Raw genomic sequence first — 25,009 nt, forward strand, 5'->3', positions numbered from 1 at the left:
CCAGCTTTTTGAGGGTTTACGACAACTAAAGACCTACCCTGGGCCCAGGCCAACTGAAGACCTACCCTGGGCCCAGGCCAACTGAAGACCTACCCTGGGCCCAGGCCAACTGAAGACCTACCCTGGGCCCAGGCCAACTGAAGACCTACCCTGGGCCCAGGCCAACTGAAGACCTACCCTGGGCCCAGGCCAACTGAAGACCTACCCTGGGCCCAGGCCAACTGAAGACCTACCCTGGGCCCAGGCCAACTGAAGACCTACCCTGGGCCCAGGCCAACTGAAGACCTACCCTGGGCCCAGGCCAACTGAAGACCTACCCTGGGCCCAGGCCAACTGAAGACCTACCCTGGGCCCAGGCCAACTGAAGACCTACCCTGGGCCCAGGCCAACTGAAGACCTACCCTGGGCCCAGGCCAACTGAAGACCTACCCTGGGCCCAGGCCAACTGAAGACCTACCCTGGGCCCAGGCCAACTGAAGACCTACCCTGGGCCCAGGCCAACTGAAGACCTACCCTGGGCCCAGGCCAACTGAAGACCTACCCTGGGCCCAGGCCAACTGAAGACCTACCCTGGGCCCAGGCCAACTGAAGACCTACCCTGGGCCCAGGCCAACTGAAGACCTACCCTGGGCACAGGCCAACTGAAGACCTACCCTGGGCACAGGCCAACTGAAGACCTACCCTGGGCCCAGACATTCATTCAAGTGTGACTTCATATCCAACTGACTGCATGGTAACACATACAGTCCCTGGTTGTGCTGTGTGGAGACTCCATTCACAGGACATTTCAGGACAATACATGAAATGCTTTGTTAGTCTGAGGATTCAGAAGTATTTCAGTGCCCCAAAAAATAAAGTATTAATCTTTAAAATGTGTCAGTGTCCCCATGTAAGGCTCGTATGTTCATATATCTGACAAGGCCATATTTTATTGCTGTTTATTCTCTTCACAAATATAGCAATTTCAAAACATTTTTTAAATCATGCGTGTCAAAAAAAAATGGTGCTTCACAATGTGGGCATCTTTACAGTATGACAGCCTAAACATACATACACTATGCAATACTTGTGTAGTATGCGCTCTGCCAACGATGTCAGAATGTTTCACATTGTAAAACAATGTGCTGTAATCCTTAGAGCTGGTGTGGGTAGTGGTTCACTAAAGAACCAACTATTGGTGAGATCGAGAATTGGGGGGGGGGGGGGGGGGGATCTACTAAATCAATCTGTCAAACTAAGTGATCCCTTGTAGACGTTTATTTGAGAAAAGCATCAAGCTTTTTCTGGATATTGTCAAACGAATCCATTCCCATGTAGTCCGCCTGGCCCTGCTCCCATTTCTGCTTGCGTTCCTCAGATGTCTCGGGTGGCACGTATGGCTCGGTGTGATGGGGCTCCTGGGACGTGCTGCTACACTGTGGGAGGAAACACGTGCTGCTTCCCTGGAGGAGGAAACAAAATATTAACAGCTAGAACTTGATTTGATGAATTCAGGAAAAAGCTACAAAACTAAAAGCTACGGAGAAAACCGTTTCTTCAGTCAGTACAGCTACACAATTATGTAAAACCTGCCATTCATATTTACACATCAACTTCACGCCAAACCATCAAATCGATCTATACTGAACAAATATATAAACTCAACAGGCAACAATGCCAAGATTTTAAGATTTTAAGATTTTGAGTTCCTGATCATTTAAAAAGGAAATCAGTCAATTGAAACACATTCATGAGGCACTAATCTATGGATTTCATAACTGGGAAAACAGATGCATCCGTTGGTCAGTATCTAGTATGACCACCATTTGCCTCATGCAGCGCAAAACATCTCCTTCACAGAGTTGATCAGGCCGTTGATTGTGGCCTGTGGAATGTTGTCCCACTCCTCTTCAATGGCTGTGTGAAGTTCCTGGATAGGAGGCGGGAACTGGAACACGCTGTCGTACACGTTGATCCAGAGCACCCCAAACATGCTCATGGGTGACATGTCTAGTGAGTACGCAGGCCATCTTCAGCTTCCAGATATTGTGTACAGATCCTTGCGACGTGCGGCTGTGTATTATCATGCTGAAACATGTGATGGCAGCGGATGAATGGCACAACAATGGGCCTCAAGATCTCGTCACGGTATCTCTGAGCATTCAAATTGCCATCAATTAAACACAAGTGTGTTCATTGTCCATAGATTATGCCTGCCCGTACCATAACCCCACCATGGGGCACTCTGTTCACCATGTTGACATTGGCAAACCACTCGCCCACACAACACCATACACGTGGTCTGCAGTTGAGGCCGGTTGGATGTAATTTGGACTGCCAAATTATCCTTTATGACCTCGGAGTTGGCTTACGGTAGATAAATTAACGGGGAATTGCTGCAGTAATCATACCAATTGTACCCTCCCTCAACTTGAGACATCTGTGGCGTTGTGTGACAAAACTGCACATTTTAGAGTGACCTTTTGTCGCCCAGCACAAGGTGCACCTGTGTAATGATCAGATCACAAATTAGCTTCTCTATATACACACACACCTGTCAGGTAAATGGATTATCTTGGCAAAGGAGAAAATGCTCACCAACAGTGATGTAAACAAATTTGTGCACAAAATGAGAAATAAGCTTTTTGTGCATATGGAATATTTCTGGGATCTTTTATTTCAGCTAATTTAACGCAGGACCAACACTTTAAATGTTGCGTTTATATATTTTTGTTCAGTTCATATAGCCAGCGAACACACGGCTATAGTATTATAGGGCTAGACGCTAAGCCAGGTTTGTTGTAGAACAGATTGCCCACAAGAAGCAGCAATTATTAGTGACGAGCGACAAGGCGTTGTCTGATAAGGTAGCATCACAACCATCTAGTCTCCTTCAGCATACCTTCCATCCATCCCCCTTGTGACTATAGATCTGGGACCACAGCTCATGCCAGTGACCATGATGATTACAACTTTCTTTGACCGAGGATTGGAACTATCAGATGGACGAATGAGGGTTACACATCGCAACAGCCATCAGGACTGAAGTAACACTGCATTTCATCTATTGACTCATCGTAATTTATATCGTTTGGTATTAATTCAGGTGCGATGAGACAATATTACTTTTACTTACTAACAAGAAGCATCCAAGTAAGCACTTAATTTAAATTGTTCCAGCTGTTGATACATTCTGTAGAGGAAGAAAAGGCTAATACTTCTAGACTGACTTCCACACAGCCAGAGTGGAAGGGCTGGTCTCCATATCCCTCCGTCATCATGGGCACCACAGAGGAAGAGTAGAGGAACCACCAGTCCAGGAGGAAGCTGGGGTGTGTGGAGGTCTCCTGCATGTCCCCGCTGACCTTCTTGGTCTTGGGGTCGTACGTGTAGCTCCACGGCTTGGTCTGACCCAGGAAGTGGACCACCTTGGCGTTGGCACCGTATCTGGAACAGAATGCATGTTAATTTACTTCAATCAAATGTATTTTATAAAGCCCTTCGTACATCAGCTGATATCTCAAAGTGCTGTACAGAAACCCAGCCTAAAACCCCAAACAGCAAGCAATGCAGGCGTAAAAGCATTTGCTTAAATCTTGTAGCGAAATACAACTCCTCTTGTAATTAAAGATTGTTGTGACTGCTGTGGTTTGACATGTTTGATTGGCTTTCGGCCTGTATATCTGCAATATTGGCAGCAAATTGGGCAATACATTTGTGATTAAATTCTACAAGATACCGTACCATTTAATCAGTAGTAATAAGATTCCAAGAGTCAGTCCCTTCCTGAACCGCTCCGTCCCCCCTACCCACCAGTCCCTTCCTGAACCGCTCCGTCCCCCCTACCCACCAGTCCCTTCCTGAACCCCTCCGTCCCCCCTACCCACCAGTCCCTTCCTGAACCGCTCCGTCCCCCCTACCCACCAGTCCCTTCCTGAGCTTCTACTTCTAAAAATTCACCTTTCCAGAAACAAGTCTCTCACTGTTGTCGCTTGCTATAGACCTCCCTCTGCCCCCAGCTGTGCCCTCGATACTATATGTGAACTGATTACTGATTGCTAGCAACGAATAGCCCCCGTGAAATGCAACTCTTCAGGGAAGTTAGGAACAAATATACACAGGCAGTTAGAAAAGCTAAGGCAAGCTTTTTCAAACAGAAATGTGCATCCTGTAGTACTAACTCAAAAATTTCTGGGACACTAAAGTCCATGGAGAATAAGAGCACCTCCTCCCAGCTGCCCACTGTTCTGATAATTGAGAATTTCAATAAGCATTTCTCTACTGCTGGTCATGCTTTCCACATCCCTACCCCGGTCAACAGCCCGGCACCCTCCACAGCAACCCGCCAAAGCCCCCACCATTTCTCCTTTACCCAAATCCAGATAGCCAATGTTCTGAAAGAGCTGCAAATCTGGACCCCTACAAATCAGCCGGGCTAGACAATCTGGACCCTCTTTCTAAAATGATCTGCCGAAATTGTTGCAACCCCTATTACCAGCCTGTTCAACCTCTTTCGTATCGTCTGAGATTCCCAAAGATTGGAAAGCTGCCGCGGTCATCCCCCTCTTCAAAGGGGGAGACACTCTAGACCCAAACTGTTACAGACCTACATCTATCCTACCCTGTCTTTCTAAGGTCCTCGAAAGCCAAGTTATCAGATTACTGACCATTTCGAATCCCACCATACCTTCTCCGCTATGCAATCTGGTTTCAGAGCTGGTCATGGGTGCACCTCAGCCACGCTCAAGATTCTAAACGACATCATAACCACCATCGATAAGAGACATTACTGTGCAGCCGTATTCATCGACCTGGCCAAGGCTTTCCACTCTGTCAATCACAACATTCTTATCAGCAGACTCAACCGCCTTGGTTTCTCAAATGATTGCCTCGCCTGGTTTACCAACTACTTCTGAGAGTTCAGTGTGTCAAATCGGAGGGCCTACAAATACCTGGGTGTCTGCTTAGACTGTAAACTCTCCTTCCAGACTCACATTAAGCATCTCCAATCCAAAATTAAATCTAGAATCGGCTTCCTATATCGCAACAAAGCATCCTTCACTCATGCTGCCAAACATACCCTCGTAAAACTGACCATCCTACCGATCCTCGACTTCGGTGATGTCATCTATAAAAATAGCCTCAAACACTCTACTCAACAAACTGGATGCAGTCTATCACAGTGCCATCCGTTGTGTCACCAAAGCCCCATACACTACCCACCATTGCGACCTGTACGCTCTCGTTGGTTAACCCTCGCTTCATACTCGTCGCCAAACCCACTGGCTACAGGTTATCTACAAGTCTCTACAAGGTAAAGCCCCGCCTTATCTCAGCTCACTGGTCACCATAGCAGCACACGCTCCAGCAGGTATATCTCACTGGTCACCCCCAAAGCCAATTCCTCCTTTGGTCATCTTTCCTTCCAGTTCTCTGCTGCCCATGACTGGAAATAATTGCAAAAATCTCTGAAGCTGGAGACTCACATCTCCCTCACTAGCTTTAAGCACCAGCTGTTAGAGCAGTTTTCAGATCACTGCACCTGTACATAGCCCATCTGTTAACAGCCCATCTACCTACCTCATCCCCATACTGTATTTATTTATGCATCTTTCTCCTTTACACCCCAGTATCTCTACCTTCACATTCATCTTCTGCCAATCTACCATTCCAGTGTTTAATTGCTATATTGTAATTACTTCGCCACCATGGCCTATTTATTTCCTTAACTTACCTCATTTGCACTCACTGTATATAAACTTGTTGTTTTCTTTTGTTCTACTGTATTATTGACTGTATGTTTTGTTTATTCCATGTGTAACTCTGTCGTTGTGTGTCGAACTGCTTTGCTTTATCTTGGCCAGGTCGCAGTTGTAAATGAGAACTTGTTCTCAACTAGCCTACCTGGTTAAATAAAGGTGTTCTCAACTGGCCTACCTGGTTAAATAAAGGTGTTCTCAACTGGCCTACCTGGTTAAATAAAGGTGTTCTCAACTAGCCTACCTGGTTAAATAAAGGTGTTCTCAACTGGCCTACCTGGTTAAATAAAGGTGTTCTCAACTGGCCTACCTGGTTAAATAAAGGTGAAATAAATAAACTGCTGAGATACATTGATGAAATGTCTGATTTTGCCAGAGGAAAAATAAATGCCAGAGAGAGGGGGGTGGTGGGGGGAGAGAATGAAGGGCAAGAGAGAAAGGAGGGAGAGATTTGTCACTGACCAGCAGAGGTCCTGTCTACAGGCATTAAGGTCTTTAAATAAATAGCTTTATTTTGGCCTCAGCTGTGAAGCGCCGGCTTGATATCTAACCCAACAAGGCCTTGGGCCCAACAGTAGCTGGGAGAAGCCTTTAGACTTTATGCTGCTGCTCCGTAAAAGCTCCCATCACTGGTAACCTGATGCCATAGCATGAGCACACTTTCATGTGACCGTATCACCTTACGCCTCCCGTTCTCACAACCCACACCAACAAACCTTTCCCTGCTAGGGGTTTTACAGGTAGTCTACTATTGAGTCACTGCTGATCTTCCCACCTAACGTTAGGCAAGCAGGGAGTTGTAGAAAACACCTCAAATATTAACTTGATAGCCATGTTTGTGATTCAGCTGAATGGTTTATCGATGTAAGAAATAGAGATCTATTCAGATAGTCGTTACTGCCTAAACCAGTAACTAGAGCTACACAGTTCTATCATATGAGTACTGAAAGGGGGGAGTAGATTGAGTACTGACTGTTTGAATGCTGGAAGGTAAGTGTAGATTGAGTACTGACTGTTTGAATGCTGGAAGGTAAGTGTAGATTGAGTACTGACTGTGAATGCTGGAAGGTAAGTGTAGATTGAGTACTTACTGTTTGAATGCTGGAAGGTAAGTGTAGATTGAGTACTGACTGAATGCTGGAAGGTAAGTGTAGATTGAGTACTTACTGTTTGAATGCTGGAAGGTAAGTGTAGATTGAGTACTGACTGTGAATGCTGGAAGGTAAGTGTAGATTGAGTACTTACTGTTTGAATGCTGGAAGGTAAGTGTAGATTGAGTACTGACTGTTTGAATGCTGGAAGGTAAGTGTAGATTGAGTACTGACTGTTTGAATGCTGGAAGGTAAGTGTAGATTGAGTACTGACTGAATGCTGGAAGGTAAGTGTAGATTGAGTACTTACTGTTTGAATGCTGGAAGGTAAGTGTAGATCGCTATGCTGCTGAGGTTGTAGATGAAGGGGAGGTGTTTTGATATATCTGCTGTTGCCCAGTTACTGAAGAAGCCATTCAAGACCCCCTGGTCTCCACCTAGAGACAGAAGAAAAACATCTGTTAGCAATTACACACAACAGGAAGCACAATATATTTTGCCCCAACATAAATGGTTATGACTGGTTCAAAACACCAGGAAGCCTGGAAGCAGAGGCTGGTTCAAGACTTACTCCATCTAGACGTAATTAATTTATCATCATGAGCTTTGTACCTTGTCCAGGATATGACTAGACCAGACAGTGAGGCTAACAAGAAGCCCACCGCAGAAAGACCAACATTTTATAAACAGATGCTGTGAAACAAAACCATTCTGTTAATATCCTCTGCACCCAAGCCACAACCTCAGAGACTATAAAACAGGTGGACACACGGAGACGCCGCTGATCGCTACTTTCAGGAAGAATTTACTTCCTATGTGGTTGTCTCGCCCTAGATACCTTAAGATGGATGCACTAAGTCACTCTGCTAAATGACTAACGTAATGTGAACAGGTTGTCTAAATGATAGACTTCAGAGGGAAGCATCTGTACCCATGTATGGATCAGCTGGCTGTCAGTCATTCAGCCGTCTATCCAACTGATTCACCTCTGACCCCTAAAGCCATTTGACCTCCTGCCAACACCGCCACAGGCTCCTAGTCAGGTGACTGCTCAGATCAGTCCTGACAGTAAAACTGGATGTACACAAAGTCACTCAATGTTTACATAAGTTGGTCTGAATAGAAGCTACCTTCAGAAAGTATTCATACCCTTTGACCTTATTCTACGTTGTTGTTACAGCCCGAACTCAAAATGGATTACATTTTTCCCCTCACTAAACTACACACACCTGAGATTCACACCCGAGATGACAGCTGTGAGTCTTCCTGGGTATGTCTAAGAGCTTTCCACAACTGCATTGTGCATCATATGTAGATGACCCTTTTCAAATGGTTATTAATCGTCGCTAGACAACCATCTCAAGTCTCGCCATTCTGCAGATAAGTAGATTTAAGGTAAAACATGGAACATTCACTGTCTTCTCAGTAAGCAACTCCAGTGTAGATTTGGCCTTGTGTTTTAGGTTATTGTCCAGCTGAAAGGTGAGTTCATCTCCCAGTGTCTGGTTGAAAGCAGACTGAACCAGGTTTTCCTCGAGGATGTTGCCTGTGCTGAGCTCTAAAATATTTATTTCTTTTTTTAACTAGGCAAGTCAGTTAAGAACAAATTCTTATTTTCAATGACGGCCTAGGAACAGTGGGTTAACTGCCTTGTTCAGGGGCAGAACGACAGATTTGTACCTTGCCAGCTCGGGGGTTTGAACTTGCAACCTTCCGGTTACTAGTCCAACGCTCTAACCACTAGGCTACCCTGCCGTCCCGGCAGCACATCCATAAGATGCAGCCACCACTACACTTGAAAACATGGAGTGGTACTCAGTTAAGTGTAATATTGGATTTGCCCAAACATACAGTTGAAGACTTAGAATCGAAACATTGCATTCATTTTTTGTAATAATGTTCAAAAAACGATTCCACTGACATTATGGTGTGTAGGGCAGTGGCAAAAAAGTTACCTGAATCCATTTTTAAAAAAAATCATGCTTTAAAACATGGAAAAAGTCAAGGGGTGTGAACACTTTCTGAAGACACAGTACCCACAATGCTCTTTACACAGACTGCGGTGTAGGATATTTCTGGACGGTTGGATGGGGGTGGTGGCAGCAAACACAGCACTCCTCTCTCTCCTAACAGCCATGCATTTGTTACGTCAGAAAATAGCACCAGTCGTCAAAACTCAAACTCAAGTGACGTTCTAATAGTGGCTTTAAATGAAAGATCCACCTATCTAGAATCCATTTCAGATCTGATACTTTGTGTAGGTCTCCAGGTCATGAAAAGCTGAGCCACAGCCAGAAAGCCTCAGACAAATACCATTCCCTCCAGAATAGGTATAAATCCCTCTTCTCTTAACTCCAACAGTTTATTTATTCTAGTTTATTTTCTCCATTATAGTTAACCAATAGCTACCCCTGCTTTCAGCCTTTCTTGCACCAGCTCTTTACATACGCTGCTGTTACGGTTTACCCTCTGGTCTCACTTTATGCCTTTTCTCTGCATTGTTGGGAAGGGCCTGTAAGTTAACATTTCACTGCTAGTCTACACCGGTTGTTTCCAAAGCCTGTGACAAATAACACTGGATTTGATATCCAGTCACTATGCTTTAGCCATCCAGAGATATAAATAGCAAAATGTCTGAGCTGACAGAATCTCTATCGCTATATGATAAAGTCACTATACAGTCAGTCACTTTCCACAGATGTATTTATAGGAAGGGCAGCCTGGCAGTGTGGCTATCACAGTGCCAGCAATGGTCAGAACATCACAAAGGAGACCCCTGTATTCTTCTGGTAGTTAGACGTCATGGTGTCAGTGGATTTCTGTTTGGAGTAAACTGTTTCAGTTGAAAAACATTCCGCCACACTATAGGCCGAGGCCGACATTCCGCCACACTATAGGCCGAGGCCGACATTCCGCCACACTATAGGCCGAGGCCGACATTCCGCCACACTATAGGCCGAGGCCGACATTCCGCCACACTATAGGCCGAGGCCGACATTCCGCCACACTATAGGCCGAGGCCGACATTCCGCCACACTATAGGCCGAGGCCGACATTCCGCCACACTATAGGCCGAGGCCGACATTCCGCCACACTATAGGCCGAGGACGACATTCCGCCACACTATAGGCCGAGGACGACATTCCGCCACACTAGACAGAGGACGACATTCCGCCACACTAGACCGAGGAAGTCTGTAAATGACACACCAACAGCTGAGTAACCTTCTCAGAAGAGGCTCACATTCCTAGAGATGACAAACACACGTAAAAGGTATGAAAGAGGTCATTGAGTAATCTACACCCAAGGTTTCACAATCCACCAGTCAAATTACGACATGGAGAAAATGTCTTGTGCTGGAGGTTGAGGACAAACTAGCCACACGTTAGAGTAGTCTATCTACTGTACACAGAACGTGAGCAGGAGGACCTTTAAACTGGAGACTAGTCTGTTCAACAGCGTAGCGCTGCGTCTGCAGTCTAAACTACTTGTTTCTACAGTTTATTACAAACAGAGGGGCTGAAGTACTATCCGTCTATTGTCAGCCCAACCCCAGGCCGGCCAGATGCCCCCCTTGAGGCTTCACTCTAGCAGAGAGGTTCCAGGAAGTTAATGAGCCCAAGAATCTTCATTTAGAGGGGCTGAGCAGAAGCCAGCAGGAATGCAGCTCTACCCCTGGGGGCACTGCCAGTGTACCTTGGCAGCAGATGATACTGAACCACAGGTCCAGCTACTGCCTCACTGCCACCTGGACAGTATGCAGTAATAAAGGGGAAATTGTATTGAGGCGCCCCCGGCCCAAGACCTGAAGCCTGATCTCTCCTGAACCATTTCATCACTCCGATCTGCCATTGCCCAATAGTTGGTTAGCCAGCGCTACACAGCCACGCCAAAAATGACTGGCACAATAATGGCCCCCGACTGTTTTCCAATTGTAGTGGAGAGCCGGAGCATAAATGTTAAAGGTCAGAGAAGTGCAAGTCACAGCGAAACATTTAAAGACCAACGCTGACTAAAAACACTGCAGCTCTAGCCAGTTAGCCTACCGCAGCTCTAGCCAGTTAGCATACCGCAGCTCTAGCCAGTTAGCCTACCGCAGCTCTAGCCAGTTAGCATACCGCAGCTCTAGCCAGTTAGCATACCGCAGCTCTAGCCAGTTAGCATACCGCAGCTCTAGCCAGTTAGCATACCGCAGCTCTAGCCAGTTAGCATACCGCAGCTCTAGCCAGTTAGCATACCGCAGCTCTAGCCAGTTAGCATACCGCAGCTCTAGCCAGTTAGCATACGGCTAACCCATTAATGTGTGTAAGTCAACAGCACAGGGAATCCAGGCAGTTAACAAATCGTCCAAATTAAAGATGGACAGGCGCCTCCAACAAGCTAGTGTGGGCTATGGAGAGACTGCGTTCTTGGATGATAAGTGATCGTAGTTTGTTTTGTCCCAGGTTCCTTTTGTGTCATACCAGCCCTCACAGGCAAGCCGAGATGGCGGCTGAGCCGTTCCGCTGAGCCCGTTGTACCTCTGAAGTGTATATTAACCGTTATAGGCTGAGCGAGTAGTCAAAGCTACTACAACTTTCTACCATCACCTCAACCAAATACTAAAGATTGCTGTGACTCACAGGTGACAAAATACCATGTTAGAGGTAGAAAGGCAGGGAACTTGTTCTGCCAAATATCAAAAAGATACAAATTCACTGAAAATAATTGGCATAAATGTAAAAATATACCAGTTTCATTTGAAGAAAACGTGTTGAAAGCTGCCCCATACAAGTTGCAAAATAAAAAAATGGGAAGAGATGTGCAATGTACCAATTCCACAGCACATGGTTTATAAACTGATACATAAAACCACTTGATTTGGTTTAACTTATACAAACCGATTTCCACCATCAGAATGAGAGAGATCTCAATCTCATCTCGGTCTCTTCACAGCAAAATCTACAATCACTAGATGATCTATTCTGGTATTATTCGTATGTAGCTTGTTTCTGGTCACCTGCAGACTAGGCGTGTGCCTGCAGACTAGGCGTGTGCCTGCAGACTAGGCGTGTGCCTGCAGACTAGGCGTGTGCCTGCAGACTAGGCGTGTGCCTGCAGACTAGGCGTGTGCCTGCAGACTAGGCGTGTGCCGGTCCCCTGAAGAGTGGGGGTGGTAGGGTAAAAACCCAGAAAACACCAAACCCTACTTTGATGGTACCGCAGCTTTTATCTTAAAGAGTGGTCTGATTGTGTTACCGTTGGATTCCTACAGCTCATTAATACATTCTCATCTGCAGGTTTTGGTCTGGCTACCAACTGTTGTATCAGAGGACTGAAGTTAGGATTATTTTAATAATAAGTGTAGAGATTTTAGGAAGCAACAAATCAAGGTGTTTCATTTTTCTTCTGCTCTTGGTGTTAAGAAACATTCCCCTGAACCCAGGCCCAATGGCTGTGGATGAACTTCTGACTCTAAAATGTAACCTAGATCAGGGTTGGGACCGACACATTAACATGAGTCTGATGTGTAAATTGTACAAGACAAAAGACTGGGTTCATACCGTCTTAGTTCTGTCCGCAACCGGACAAACAAATATTTTATAAATCAGTCTATAGGCTCGACTGGCTGATGTTTATCGATGTGACCAAGTGAATGAGAGGTAGTCATTTATATTAAAGACGGATACGTAATGTAACTAGGCAAGTCAATTAACAAATTTATAATGACGGCCTACCCCGTACGACACTGGGCCATGGGACTCCCAATCACGGCCGGTTGTGATAAAGCCTGGAATCGAACTAGGGTCTGTAGTGACACCTCTAGCACTGAACTGCAGTGCCTTAGACCGCTGCGCCACTCGGGAGCCCGTAGGCAGCAGGTAGCCTGGCTTTGGGCCAGTAACCAAAAAGTTGCTAGATCGAAACCCTGACAAGGTAAAAATAAATATATATAATCTGTTCTGCCCCTGAACAAGGCAGTTAACCCACTGTTCCTAGGCCATCAATGTAAATAAGAATTTAACTGACTTGCCTAGTTAAAGGTTAAATTAAATTTAATGAATTAAGGTCTTCATCTAAACCAAAGCAGTTTTTAGAATTGAAACTGCAGTTATCAAAAGCTAATTAACTTAGATTTAATAGGATGCTATAAGCCATCTGCAAAAATACAACCCCTTGATTCACTGTTCTGTGTGGTTGGGGGAAATGCTATGATGCCTATGGGCAATTTATACTGGGACTTGTTATCATAACTCAGAGGCCATACGAGGACTGATTGTACAGGCTTCTACGCAATTGATAAATGCAGTCGCCAGGCCCAAACAAAAAGACATCTCCAAGTCAACACTTCAAGTTATTCTAACAATCCGCATAATTTTCAGCCATTGGTTGTTTCCATAATGGTTTAAGCGATCTTTGTGAAGTTGGCCTAAAGTTTCCATCGGTTCATAGTCACAGAACTTGAAGCAGTTCTGTCAGACTTCACACATGCGACAGATATGAGAATGCGTTAAATGCAATCATGTTTTCTCCAGAAATAAGAGCATCTTGTTAATACAGAAAGGCCAATCTAGCTTCTATGACAAATCTACCAAGAGAAACCTCAACCGCACAAAATGATGGAAAACCACTAAGTCGATGAATGTTAAAATGACCTCCTCTGGTCTTCTGCTGAAATTGACCTCAGATACGTGACCAGAATAAACTGCTTGACCTGTTTAATGAGCATTTTGCTAAAGCTGGGCTTTCATTTGATAATGAACTCCATCATAACATCTGCAAATGAGGCTCTGCATGCCGCTAGACAGCCGACAGCTGAGAGCCGAGAACAAGCTCAGGAGTTGAAGGCACTCCTATCTATTGATATTAAGTGTCCGGCCTGGACGAATTTAACCCTTATTTAAAAAATATACATCTTTGCTGCCCATCACTCATATTCAATCTTTCATTGGCAAGTAATAAGATTCCAAACAGCTGGAACGCAGCCTACTTCAGCCCTTTAAATAAGGGTGGCGATACGTGCCAGTTGGATAACTATCGTCAGATAGCCAAACTGTGCACTTACATTTTATCGACTTATCAAAAAGGCTTGAACACTTGACCCCGCTGGTCCAATGCTTTTCACAGTATATAAATGACAGTGAAGAGTGGACTCTGTATGCTAATGACAATTACTTATTTTAGGGCATCTAATATTGAGAAGCCTTTTCAGGATTTACAGTTGGCTTTTGATGCCGTTTAAAATAAACGTTTTAATTGAAACGTATGCTTAATGCAAGAAAAACTAAATGTATGGTTCACTTCTCTGAAAGTAGACTGATGGAGTCATATGCAGAGGGATTAGACAATGAACCGGAATAATCCCAACTCATACTAACAAAACAAACATCGTCATAGCTTGAGTATGAATCTGCAGCTAGCTAAAGCTAACTAGGACCAATGTGCGCTAATATTAGTCTATAACTAGCAATGCAAATGGATTTATGATTAGAATAATATTACTACTGTACACAGATCATACACAATGCTAGCTAGCTAGCTAGAGGGTGGCTGTTGATGTGTGCAGAGGGTCCCTGGTTCAAGCCCAGGTAGGGGCGAGGAGAGGGACAGAAGCTAAACTGTTAAAACATTCAAATGCCTCTCATGAAGTAGTGACATACACTTAGGTTGGGGTCATTAAAACTAGTTTCTCAACCACTCCACACATTTCTTGTTTACAAACTATAGTTTTGGCAAGTTGGTTAGGACATCTACTTTGTGCATGACAAGTATTATTTCCAACAATTGTTTTGACTTAAAATTCACTATCACAATTTGAGTGGATCAGAAGTTTACATACTAAGTTGACTATTCCTTTAAACAGCTTGGAAAATGTCAGAAATTGTGCTTCAGAAGCTTCCGATAGGCTAATTGTCAATTATTGTGGATGTATTTCGAGGCCTACCTTCAAATGCAGTGCCTCTTTGCTTGACATCATGGGAAAATCAAAAGAAATCAGCCAAGACCTCAGATTTTATTTTATTTTTTATAGACCTCCAAAAGTCTGTTTCATCCTTGGGAGCAATTTACAAACGCCTGAAGGTACCACGTTCATCTGTACAAACAATAGTACGCAAGTATAAACTCCATGGGACCACGCAGCCATCATACCGCTCAGGAAGGAGACACGTTCTGTCTCCTAGAGATATACCTACTTTGGTGCAAAAAGTGCAAATCAATACCAGAACAACAGCAAAGGACCCTGTGAAGATGCTGGAGGAAACAGGTACAAAAGTATCTATATCCACAGTAAAACAAGTCCTATATCGACATAACATTGAAAGGCCGCTCAGCAAGGAAGAAGCCACTGCTCCAAAACCCCCCCAAAAAGCCAGACTTCGATTTGCAACTGCACATGGGGACAAAATAACACTTTTTGGAGAAATGTCCTCTGGTCTGATGGAACAAAAATAGAACTGTTTGGCCATAATGACCATCGTTATGTTTGGAAGCCGAAGAACACCATACCAACCGTGAAGCACGGGGGTGGCAGCATCATGTTGTGGGGGTGCTTTGCTGCAGGGGTGGTGCACTTCACAAAATAGATGTCATCATTAGGGAAAATTATGTGGATATATTGAAGCAAATTCTCAAGACACCAGTCAGAAAGTTAGCTTGGTCGCAAATGGGACTTCCAAATGGACAATTACCCCAAGCATACCTCCAAAGTTGTGGCAAAATGTCAAGGACGACAAAGTCAAGCCCTGACCTCAATCCTATAGAACACGTGGGCAGAACTGAAAAGGTGTGTGTGACCAAGGAGGTCTACAAACCTGACCCAGTTACACCAGCTCTGTCAGGAGGAATGGGCCAAATTCACCCCTTATTGTGGGAAGGTTGGACCATGGAAACACTACAATATGCTGCATGACCTACCAGCAGACCATGGAAACACTACAATATGCTGCATGACCTACCAGCAGACCATGGAAACACTACAATATGCTGCATGACCTACCAGCAGACCATGGAAACACTACAATATGCTGCATGACCTACCAGCAGACCATGGGAACACTACAATATGCTGCATGACCTACCAGCAGACCATGGAAACACTACAATATGCTGCATGACCTACCGGCAGACCATGGAAACACTACAATATGCTGCATGACCTACCAGCAGACCATGGAAACACTACAATATGCTGCATGACCTACCAGCAGACCATGGAAACACTACAATATGCTGCATGACCTACCAGCAGACCATGGAAACACTACAATATGCTGCATGACCTACCAGCAGACCATGGAAACACTACAATATGCTGCATGACCTACCAGCAGACCATAGAAACACTACAATATGCTGCAAGACCTACCAGCAGACCATGGAAACACTACAATATGCTGCATGACCTACCAGCAGACCATAGAAACACTACAATATGCTGCAAGACCTACCAGCAGACCAAGGAAACACTACAATATTCTGCATGACCTACCAGCAGACCATAGAAACACTACAATATGCTGCATGACCTACCAGCAGACCATGGAAACACTACAATATGCTGCAAGACCTACCAGCAGACCATGGAAACACTACAATATGCTGCATGACCTACCAGCAGACCATGGAAACACTACAATATGCTGCATGACCTACCAGCAGACCATGGAAACACTACAATATGCTGCATGACCTACCAGCAGACCATGGAAACACTACAATATGCTGCATGACCTACCAGCAGACCATGGAAACACTACAATATGCTGCATGACCTACCAGCAGACCATGGAAACACTACAATATGCTGCATGACCTACCAGCAGACCATGGAAACATGACCTACCAGCAGACCATGGAAACACTACAATATGCTGCATGACCTACCAGCAGACCATGGAAACACTACAATATGCTGCATGACCTACCAGCAGACCATGGAAACACTACAATATGCTGCATGACCTACCAGCAGACCATGGAAACACTACAATATGCTGCATGACCTACCAGCAGACCATAGAAACACTACAATATGCTGCATGACCTACCAGCAGACCATGGAAACACTACAATATGCTGCATGACCTACCAGCAGACCATGGAAACACTACAATATGCTGCATGACCTAACGGCAGACCATGGAAACACTACTCCGATAGACCTGCATTTCTACAAAAGCGCCAATGGTTAGCTCTATGTAATAAGGTATAAGGTGACAAAGTATAAGGTAGCATTAAAATACACAAGTCATGGGATGGGAAATGGACGTTCCATTTCTTAACAAAACAAAAGGAAACATTACAAACTAACACGTACCATCGAAGCTGCCGTGCTCTGCGCAGTACTGGAGCAGTTTGCTGTACGTTTCGTTGGAGGGTCGGAACACGAACACGCCGGAGTTGAAACAGTCTGGCCAGCCGGGATCCGGGGCCGCAGACAGCTCCTCTCTGTCAAACAACTCATCTATGTTCTGTACCACCTGCAACAAACACATACAGGTGAACTATACCGTACCAGGGGGAGTGTGCACAACACCAACGGTCTCACCAGTGTGTCTGCATCCATGAAGACACATTTGGAGTAGTGTGTAAGGGTCCAGCAGTGTAGCTTGGTGAAGGTGACTCCCAGGTCAGGTCTCTTCATCAGGTCCAGGTGAGCTGCGTCTCCACTGTCCAACACATCCACCAACAGTACCTCGTCAAAGATCTTGAGAAGCACTCCCCTGGTGGAGGTGGAGGAAGAGGAGGAAGCAGAGACTGCATGACGTACCGTCAATATGGTGTACAGTGGAAAGCATTCTGAATAACTGCAGTGGTGATGAGTCAGGGGCATAGGGCGGGGGCCAGGGCTTACCATGCCAAACTTGTAGGGCAGGGGTATTCAACTCCTACACAATGATCCGGACAAGACAATCAGCTGTAAAACCCGAACTGTGTGAGCTACAAATGTCACCAATACGGAGAAACTCAACACAACCGTGCCAGTTGGTTGGCTCTACGACATCCACAAGTTTAGGGCAGTCATCTGAATACTGTCGTGGACGTCCTCGTTTCTCACAAAACCAACTGTCCAGACCGAACCATTGGAGCTACAATATCGAAAGGGGAGCCTAGCGAACACTAAGGTGTCAGTTGTTCTGCTCTACGATGCACACGCTTCATGGGAGTCATCTGACGCTAACACAGTACGGGGGTTGTAAAAATTGCAGAAAGTGCATTGGGTGAAATGTGCCAAAAATAACACAAGTAGACATGTATTTTCTTACATAATCAGATATAGGACAGACTTCTAATTTTTGTTCCTTATGACTTTTTTAAAACTTAGTTGACATTTATGAATGTGTCATTCAAAGCATTTCTATGGGCTATAGCAGTAAAGGCCTAACTCAATATTTCATAAAATAATTGATATACATACCAATATGGGGTCCTAAAATTAAAAATAAAAACAGCCAAATTAGATTTTCTGGCCATCAAACTCCATTTGTTAGCTTAGTAGATATTGCAATCTATGGGCATAGACCTATACGGGTTATTAAGGGAAATGTAACTGGGAAGTGACAGGTTCTTACATATATGGTCAGAGAGTTCAACTCACACGTCCTCTGCTGGCATTTTCTAAACGCATATTATGGTATGCTACCCTCAAAGTACATTTGTTTCAAAACTCTTAAGTCCTACAAAAATATTCTTAGAACTGTTTACAAATTGTCAAATACTGGAATAAGATTTGACAAAATATATCACCAATTACTGTTCCAAAAAATACAAATAAAATATTTTTCCTTACAATAGGGGGAAAAAGCAATTGTGTCATTCCAAACTTTAATCTGGATTTTTTTACCATTTTGTGCCACTCAAGCCTTTCCCCTATCCAGCCATGCCATTCTCTAGCCTACTGCTGCAGGTACCAGCCAAAATAAAGGAACCAAAGCATCTTAACGGGGCATTGGGCCACCATGAGCCGCCAGAACAGTTTCAATGCCCGTTGGCATAGTTTCAATGCCCGTTGGCATAGTTTCAACAGTTGTCTGGAACTTCCTGTGTGGAAGCTCCTGCAACATACTTTGTATCCTTCATTTACTGGCGTTTCCTTGTTTTAGGCAGTTACCTGTAGAATGGACGGAGGGGCATTGCACTGAATATTACACTGCCATTCCTTTATCCGCAATGTCATGTAGTTTATGTGTCGGGGGGCTAGGGTCAGTTTGTTATATCTGGAGTACTTCCTGTCCCATTCGGTGTCCTGTGTGAATTTAAGTGTGCTCTCTCTAATTCTCTCTTTCTCTCTCTCTGAGGACCTGAGCCCTAGGACCATGCCTCAGGACTACCTGACATGATGACTCCTTGCTGTCCCCAGTCCACCTGGCCGTGCTGCTGCTCCAGTTTCAACTGTTCTGCCTCATTATTATTCGACCATGCTGGTCATTTATGAACATTTGAACATCTTGGCCATGTTCTGTTATAATCTCTACCCGGCACAGCCAGAAGAGGACTGGCCACCCCACATAGCCTGGTTCCTCTCTAGGTTTCTTCCTAGGATTTGGCCTTTCTAGGGAGTTTCCTAGCCACTGTGCTTCAACACCTGCATTGCTTGCTGTTTGGGGTTTTAGTCTGGGTTTCTGTACAGCACTTTGAGATATCAGCTGATGTACAAAGGGCTATATAAATAAATTAGATTTGATTTGCACAACATCTGAAGAACTGCATAACTACATTGAACGCTTTTCTGAAAAGACGTATTTGGGTGTCCCAACAAGGATGATGAAATTCATCGCTGGTTGGAGTAAATTCTTCAACAAGTGAAACCATTTAGATTTGGTTGTAAAACATTGTCCTTTAAAGAGGTTCTTACTTGCAGGGATCAGAGACGTGGGGGCCGATCATTACCACCAGCTTCCTGGTTGTCTGGTGGTTCCTCAGGGACTTTCCCAGGACCATGGCTCCTCTGGCATAGTTGTCATTGGTGGCCAATGTCACAAAAGCCTGGTCTGGATGGGGGGGGGGGGGGGGGGGGGGCATAACTTGTTAATACAAATTTAGGAATAACATTTGCGTTAGGTTCAAATGGTGTGAATCCTACTCTTAAAACCTTCCCCCAAAAATACTTTGTAAGGACACACATTTTTTCATATATTTTTAAACAGGGTGTCACATTGAGATTAAAAATCTATTTTACGAGAGCCCTGTACACATTACAATAAAAACAGATTAAAACATGCATATAAAACAATATCATTCAGCACAATAAAATGTTATAAAAGCAATCCCATTTAACTACATAGAGGTCCTCAATCAATAATGTCAACTGCCTGAGGGGCACCAGCACATCTAACTGCAGTGAACTCTGCAGATTGATCCACAAAATAGGGGCAAAAAACTAAACAGATTTCCCCAAATCTGTGGAGACTGGAGGGATCTCTTGTGTCATCGATTCCTGTGAACGGGTAACTTATAATTCTTATCCTAGTTAATGTTAGATAGAGGGAGTTTGTCAGTTCGTTTTGTAAATAAATAGGGAATGCAGCTCTTAAAGACAGAGGTCCTTCCCACATGTTTATACAGACTACAATGAGTCCTAAAATTGTCCCGTGATGAAACCTAATGGAAGACGGCGTCCAAGGGGTTTAAAAACAGGTTGTGCCGCATGTAAACAATATTACCAACAGCCAACACAGGGAGAAGTTTGAATAATCTCTTATTTTTAATACTACGGATTGATTTCTTTCTATAACAAAAAAAACCTTAGCCAGATTTTCTATATATTCATTACAAAGGAATTTATCAATCCAGACACCCAGGTACTTATACTGAGAAACTTCACTGCTTGACATGCATGATGAAATCCTGGTTGAGAATGAACAACGAAACAGCAAGTAAGTGAACGAAATAGGTTTTGATTATGTTTTACTGGTTATGGGGATATGGGTAAATGCCAACCAAATAATTTTGGGGTGTGTTGCAACTATTTAGCCTTATGATAAGGTTTAAAAGGCAGCTAAAATGTTAAATTTCGGTATCGGGTTTTTTGGCATGGAAAATACCGGATATCAGTCAAAACTCATATCAGTGCATCAAACTAACAACTCAAATTGTATTTGTCACAAGCACTGAATACAACAGGTATTATCACCTTATCGTGAAATGCTTACTTACGAGCCCTTAATCAACAATGCAGTTGAAGAAATAGAGTTAAGAAAATATTGACTAAATTAAAGTAAAATTGTGAGGGAGTGATGTCCAATGGTCTGTGGCAGTTTTAACAATGACACCAATGTCTGAATGCCAGACAGAATGGCCAAGGGCTTGATGATGTATACTTTGGCATGCTGTGCCAGATAGGAAAATCTATAAAACTACCCATAGACTCACGTCTCAACAATGAAATGATTGTAAGCTAACAAAGGGCAAATAGATTCATGTAATTATAATGCCAAATGTAGAAACTGGCAGTTAATATTAGCAGGCCTGGCTGGTCAGTTAAACAATCCCCTGGTACAGTAAAAACTACACTTGGTATTGGGGGCCAACTGGTTAACAGCCTGGTAAAAAGAAACCACTGGATACAAAACCTCAAATTGTGTTCAGATGCCAAACCAGGTACAGTTGAAGTGAAATTATGCATTTCCAACTGTACCTCCCTCCCACCCCGTATTGCCATTGGTCCCAAGAAAACAGCTGATGTTATATTAGAAGCAAGAAACCCCAAAGCAATCTGCCACCCAAAAAAAACAGCCAACAGAAGTCTGTTCTACTGGATCTCTGCTAATCTTACTGGTAAAATGCAATTTGTATGATAAGCACAGAAAGACATGCTGTTGGCCTTCAGGCCTCAACCCACTGACTATATGAAGATCTAAAAAGTGCTGCTATCACAAAGGCAGATGACCATGGGATGACACCTTTTGTAAGTCATGGGGACAGGATGTCAGGTTTCACTACGACATTTGTCAGGTACATATATAACTGTCGTTTTAGTGTGCACCTTGTATTGACTTTAGGTAGGCCTATAAATGCTTAATATAATAAAACACGACGAGAAGGCTGTGTAGGCCTTCTTCAGGACATGCAGTTTCACTTGGAACAGTAATTCACTAAACAAGTAGCATACGTCTAGCTGTCTACAGCAATGCAGGTACAGTGCGATTTAACCTAACACTAGATCTGCACTGTCGTCTAGGATTGATGTCCTCCGTGGACCGGCTCGTACATAAAGCATTCTCCGTCTCAGGCCGCAAAGGCATCATTTTTCTCCTTAACTATATTTAATGACAGGCCGTCAAAAAGAGAAATGATATCACTTTATTGGTCAAGTGTGCAGGCGGTCCAACAAAAAGATGTCTTCTGCTTTTCACCAAACACCTCTAAAAACAGGTTTTGGAGAGGTGCGGGGGGCTGCCACAGAGCGCCTGGGGTGCTGTGCCTTGCTTAAGGGCACAACGGCAGGAATCTACGATTTGATTCTAGACACCCTCAAAATGAAGGCCAGAATTGACGCGTTGCACTAAACCCAAAACTTGTGGTTTTCAATAATATATATATTTTTTTAGGTTACTGTAACAAGCTTTAACGGTGGGCTCGTTTTTCCACCAGTTCCCAGTTGTATTAAAGTCTAAACGCAGGATGAGAGAGAGAGACCCTTTGAGTAAGAAAATGATTCATTTGCAGCCTGAATGGACGTTGTTGAACCGGTCCACACCAGTATTAACGGCTGGGTACATCAGTGCCAGACAGCACCGACTGAGCGGTCCCTGTCGGCTGTTTAGGGTACGTGGGAATATGGGGTTACAACTAGGGAGAGACTGAGCAACAGCGAAACTCATTGACCCAACCGTTATCCACACAGCCGTGAAACGTATCGATACGGCTCTATTAAGAAAGTCCGTGTTGCAAAACACGCGGTGATGGAAAGCGGAAAAGAGACTAAAGAACGACTCAGCCGGTTTCCACATGCCGGTTGTGTCACGGATCGACAAAAACCAAAATAACGGCAACAAACCAAACTGTACATTTCTCAACGTGCCTGCCATCCCATCATTTATATACGACGGACATTGCTGCAACTCCACAGTAACTTTTTTAGCCTCTGACAGTGGCAACAATCACGACAAGTTACTTAGTTTCCACCGTGTCTGCCACAGCCAAACTTCCATCACATCATCCAAGGATTACATTGTAACAACCCGTCACGTACCTTTTGACATATTGATGGTAGAAGTTGCAGATCCTCTGTAGATTAGACACAGCACCTTCGTTAGGAAAGGACAAGCCTACGACATGGAGGTGAATTTATAGACGCATGTAGACCGTGGGTCACGTGACAGGGTCTTGGCGCACACCCACTCCTGCTCTATCTATGGAAGGGTTCCGCAACTGGCGGCCCACGGATCACAATCTGGCCCGCAGGGGATTTTATTTCATCCCAGAGGTTGCTGAGCAAAAGAAAACAATTATTGTTGGACAAAAAAGACTGTAAAAAAAACAGCAAATCAGCTCCAAGTGATTAACATTTAGTAAATCTGTTCCAAAGTATTCTCGGGCATGATAGAGAGACATATGTGACCGTATACAAACATAAGCAAGGTTTAATATGATTATGTTTTAGTCAAATATAATAGATGTTTGGGCTTCTTGCAGTCAATTTGCAGTCTACAAATTATTTGTAATTATGTTCCCGTCCCATGACCGTCCGCTCAAGAAAAAATCTGCCCGCAACTGAATCTAGTTGATGATCCCTGATCTATGGAGAAGGACCTTGCTTGAGAAGCCCCTCTTCGAGGTCCACCATCCGTTTTAATTTGCGGAGGCTTTCCAGACAGACGATGAGCAGTGTGGGGTTCGTATATATACAGAAAAAATATAGAAACGCAACATGTAAAGTGTTGGTCCCATGTTTTGTGCGCTGAAATAAATGATTCCAGAAATGTTCCAAACCCCAAAAAGTGTATTTCTTTAAAATTCTGTGCAGAAATTTGTTTACATTCCTGTTAGTGAGCATTTTCTCCTTTGCCAAGATAATCCATCCACCTGACAGGTGTGGTATATCAAGAAGCTGATTAAACAGCATGATCATTACACAGGTGCACCTTGTGCTGGGGGCAGTAAAAGACCACTCTAAAATGTGCAGTTTTGTCAGACAACACCACAGATGTCTCAAGTTTTGAGGGAGCATGTAATTGGCATGCTGACTTCAGGAATATTGAATGCTAATTTCTCTACCATAAGCCACCTCCAACATCATTTTAGAGAATTCTTTACCTGTGGGATCGTCTGACACCAGCCACCTGGACAGCTAATGAAATTGAGGAGTATTTATGTCTGTAATAAAGCCCTTTTGAGGGGAAAAACTCATTTTGATAGGCTGGGCCAGGCTCCCCAGTGAGCCCACCCACGCCTGCACCCCTTCCCAGTCATGTGAAATACATACAATACCTGTCAAACTTTTGGAAAAACCTTCTCATTCAAGGGTTTTTCTTTATTTTTTAACTTCTTTCTACAATGTAGAATAATAGTGAAGACATCAAAACTATGAAATAACACATATGGAATCATGTAGTAACCAAAATAGCCAAAAGAGTGTTGAACAAATCAAAATATATTTTGTATTTGAGATTCTTCAAAGTAGCCACCATTTGCCTTGATGACAGCTTTGCACATGCTTGGCATTCTCTCAACCAGCTTCATGAGGTAGTCACCTGGAATGCATTTAAATTAACAAGTGTGCCTTGTTAAAAGTGAATTTGTGGAATTTCTTTCCATCTTAATGCGTTTGAGCCAATCAGTTGTGTATACAGAAGATAGCCCTATTTGGCAAAAAAACAATTCCATATTATGCAATAACAGCTCAAGTAAGCAAAGAGAAATGACAGTCCATCATTATTATAAAAATGAAGGTCAGTCAATCCAGAAAATTTCAAGAACTTTTACAGTTTCTTCAAGTCCTATCGCAAAAACCATGAAGCGCTATGATGAGACTGGCTCTCATGAGAACTACCATAGGAAGGGAAGAACCAGAGTTACCTCTGCTGAAGGTAAGTTCATTAGAGTTAACTGCACCTCAGATTGCTGCCCAAATAAAAGCTTCACAGAGTTTACGTAACAGACCCATCTCAACATCAACTGTTCAGAGGAGACTGCATGAATCAGGCCTTCATGGTCAAATTACTGCAAAGAAACCACTACTAAAGGACACCAATGAGA

The 25,009-nt window shown here is 43.9% G+C and overlaps 1 protein-coding gene across 4 annotated transcripts; it reads right to left on the reverse strand.

Annotated features, from left to right (window-relative positions):
• Positions 1-909: 909 nt before the first annotated feature.
• On the reverse strand, positions 910-23,205 carry LOC110535157 (glycogenin-1). Of its 4 annotated transcripts, none has more exons than XM_021620019.3 (8): positions 23,004-23,164; positions 19,665-19,800; positions 17,358-17,532; positions 17,127-17,289; positions 7,140-7,266; positions 3,210-3,426; positions 2,882-2,974; positions 910-1,442 (listed from the first exon to the last, which is right to left on the reverse strand). In XM_021620019.3, exons 1-8 carry the CDS (start codon positions 23,011-23,013, stop codon positions 1,257-1,259), a joined length of 1,107 nt encoding a protein of 368 aa, XP_021475694.1. In that variant the 5' UTR covers positions 23,014-23,164; the 3' UTR covers positions 910-1,256. The 4 variants fall into 4 exon arrangements, with proteins under 4 accessions (XP_021475694.1, XP_021475693.1, XP_021475695.1 ...); XM_021620018.3 differs by having other exon boundaries at positions 3,198-3,426; XM_021620020.3 differs by lacking the exon at positions 2,882-2,974 and having other exon boundaries at positions 3,198-3,426; positions 23,004-23,205.
• Between the last annotated feature and the right edge of the window lie 1,804 nt (positions 23,206-25,009).

The sequence above is a fragment of the Oncorhynchus mykiss genome, chromosome 11, assembly GCF_057628025.1.
Source record: "Oncorhynchus mykiss isolate SJ-2025 chromosome 11, ASM5762802v1, whole genome shotgun sequence".
In the NCBI taxonomy this organism is placed as follows: Eukaryota; Metazoa; Chordata; class Actinopteri; order Salmoniformes; family Salmonidae; genus Oncorhynchus; species Oncorhynchus mykiss.

What these genes read in the sequence shown, in the direction of transcription:
- LOC110535157 (XM_021620018.3), bottom strand. An exon ending in AGAGCACGGCAGCTTCGATG is followed by an intron (nt 7,267 to 17,126) that starts GTACGTGTTAGT and finishes TTCTGTCTCTAG; the next exon opens with GTGGAGACCAGGGGGTCTTG. An exon ending in ACAAGGGGGATGGATGGAAG is followed by an intron (nt 1,443 to 2,881) that starts GTATGCTGAAGG and finishes TTCCTCCTCCAG; the next exon opens with GGAAGCAGCACGTGTTTCCT.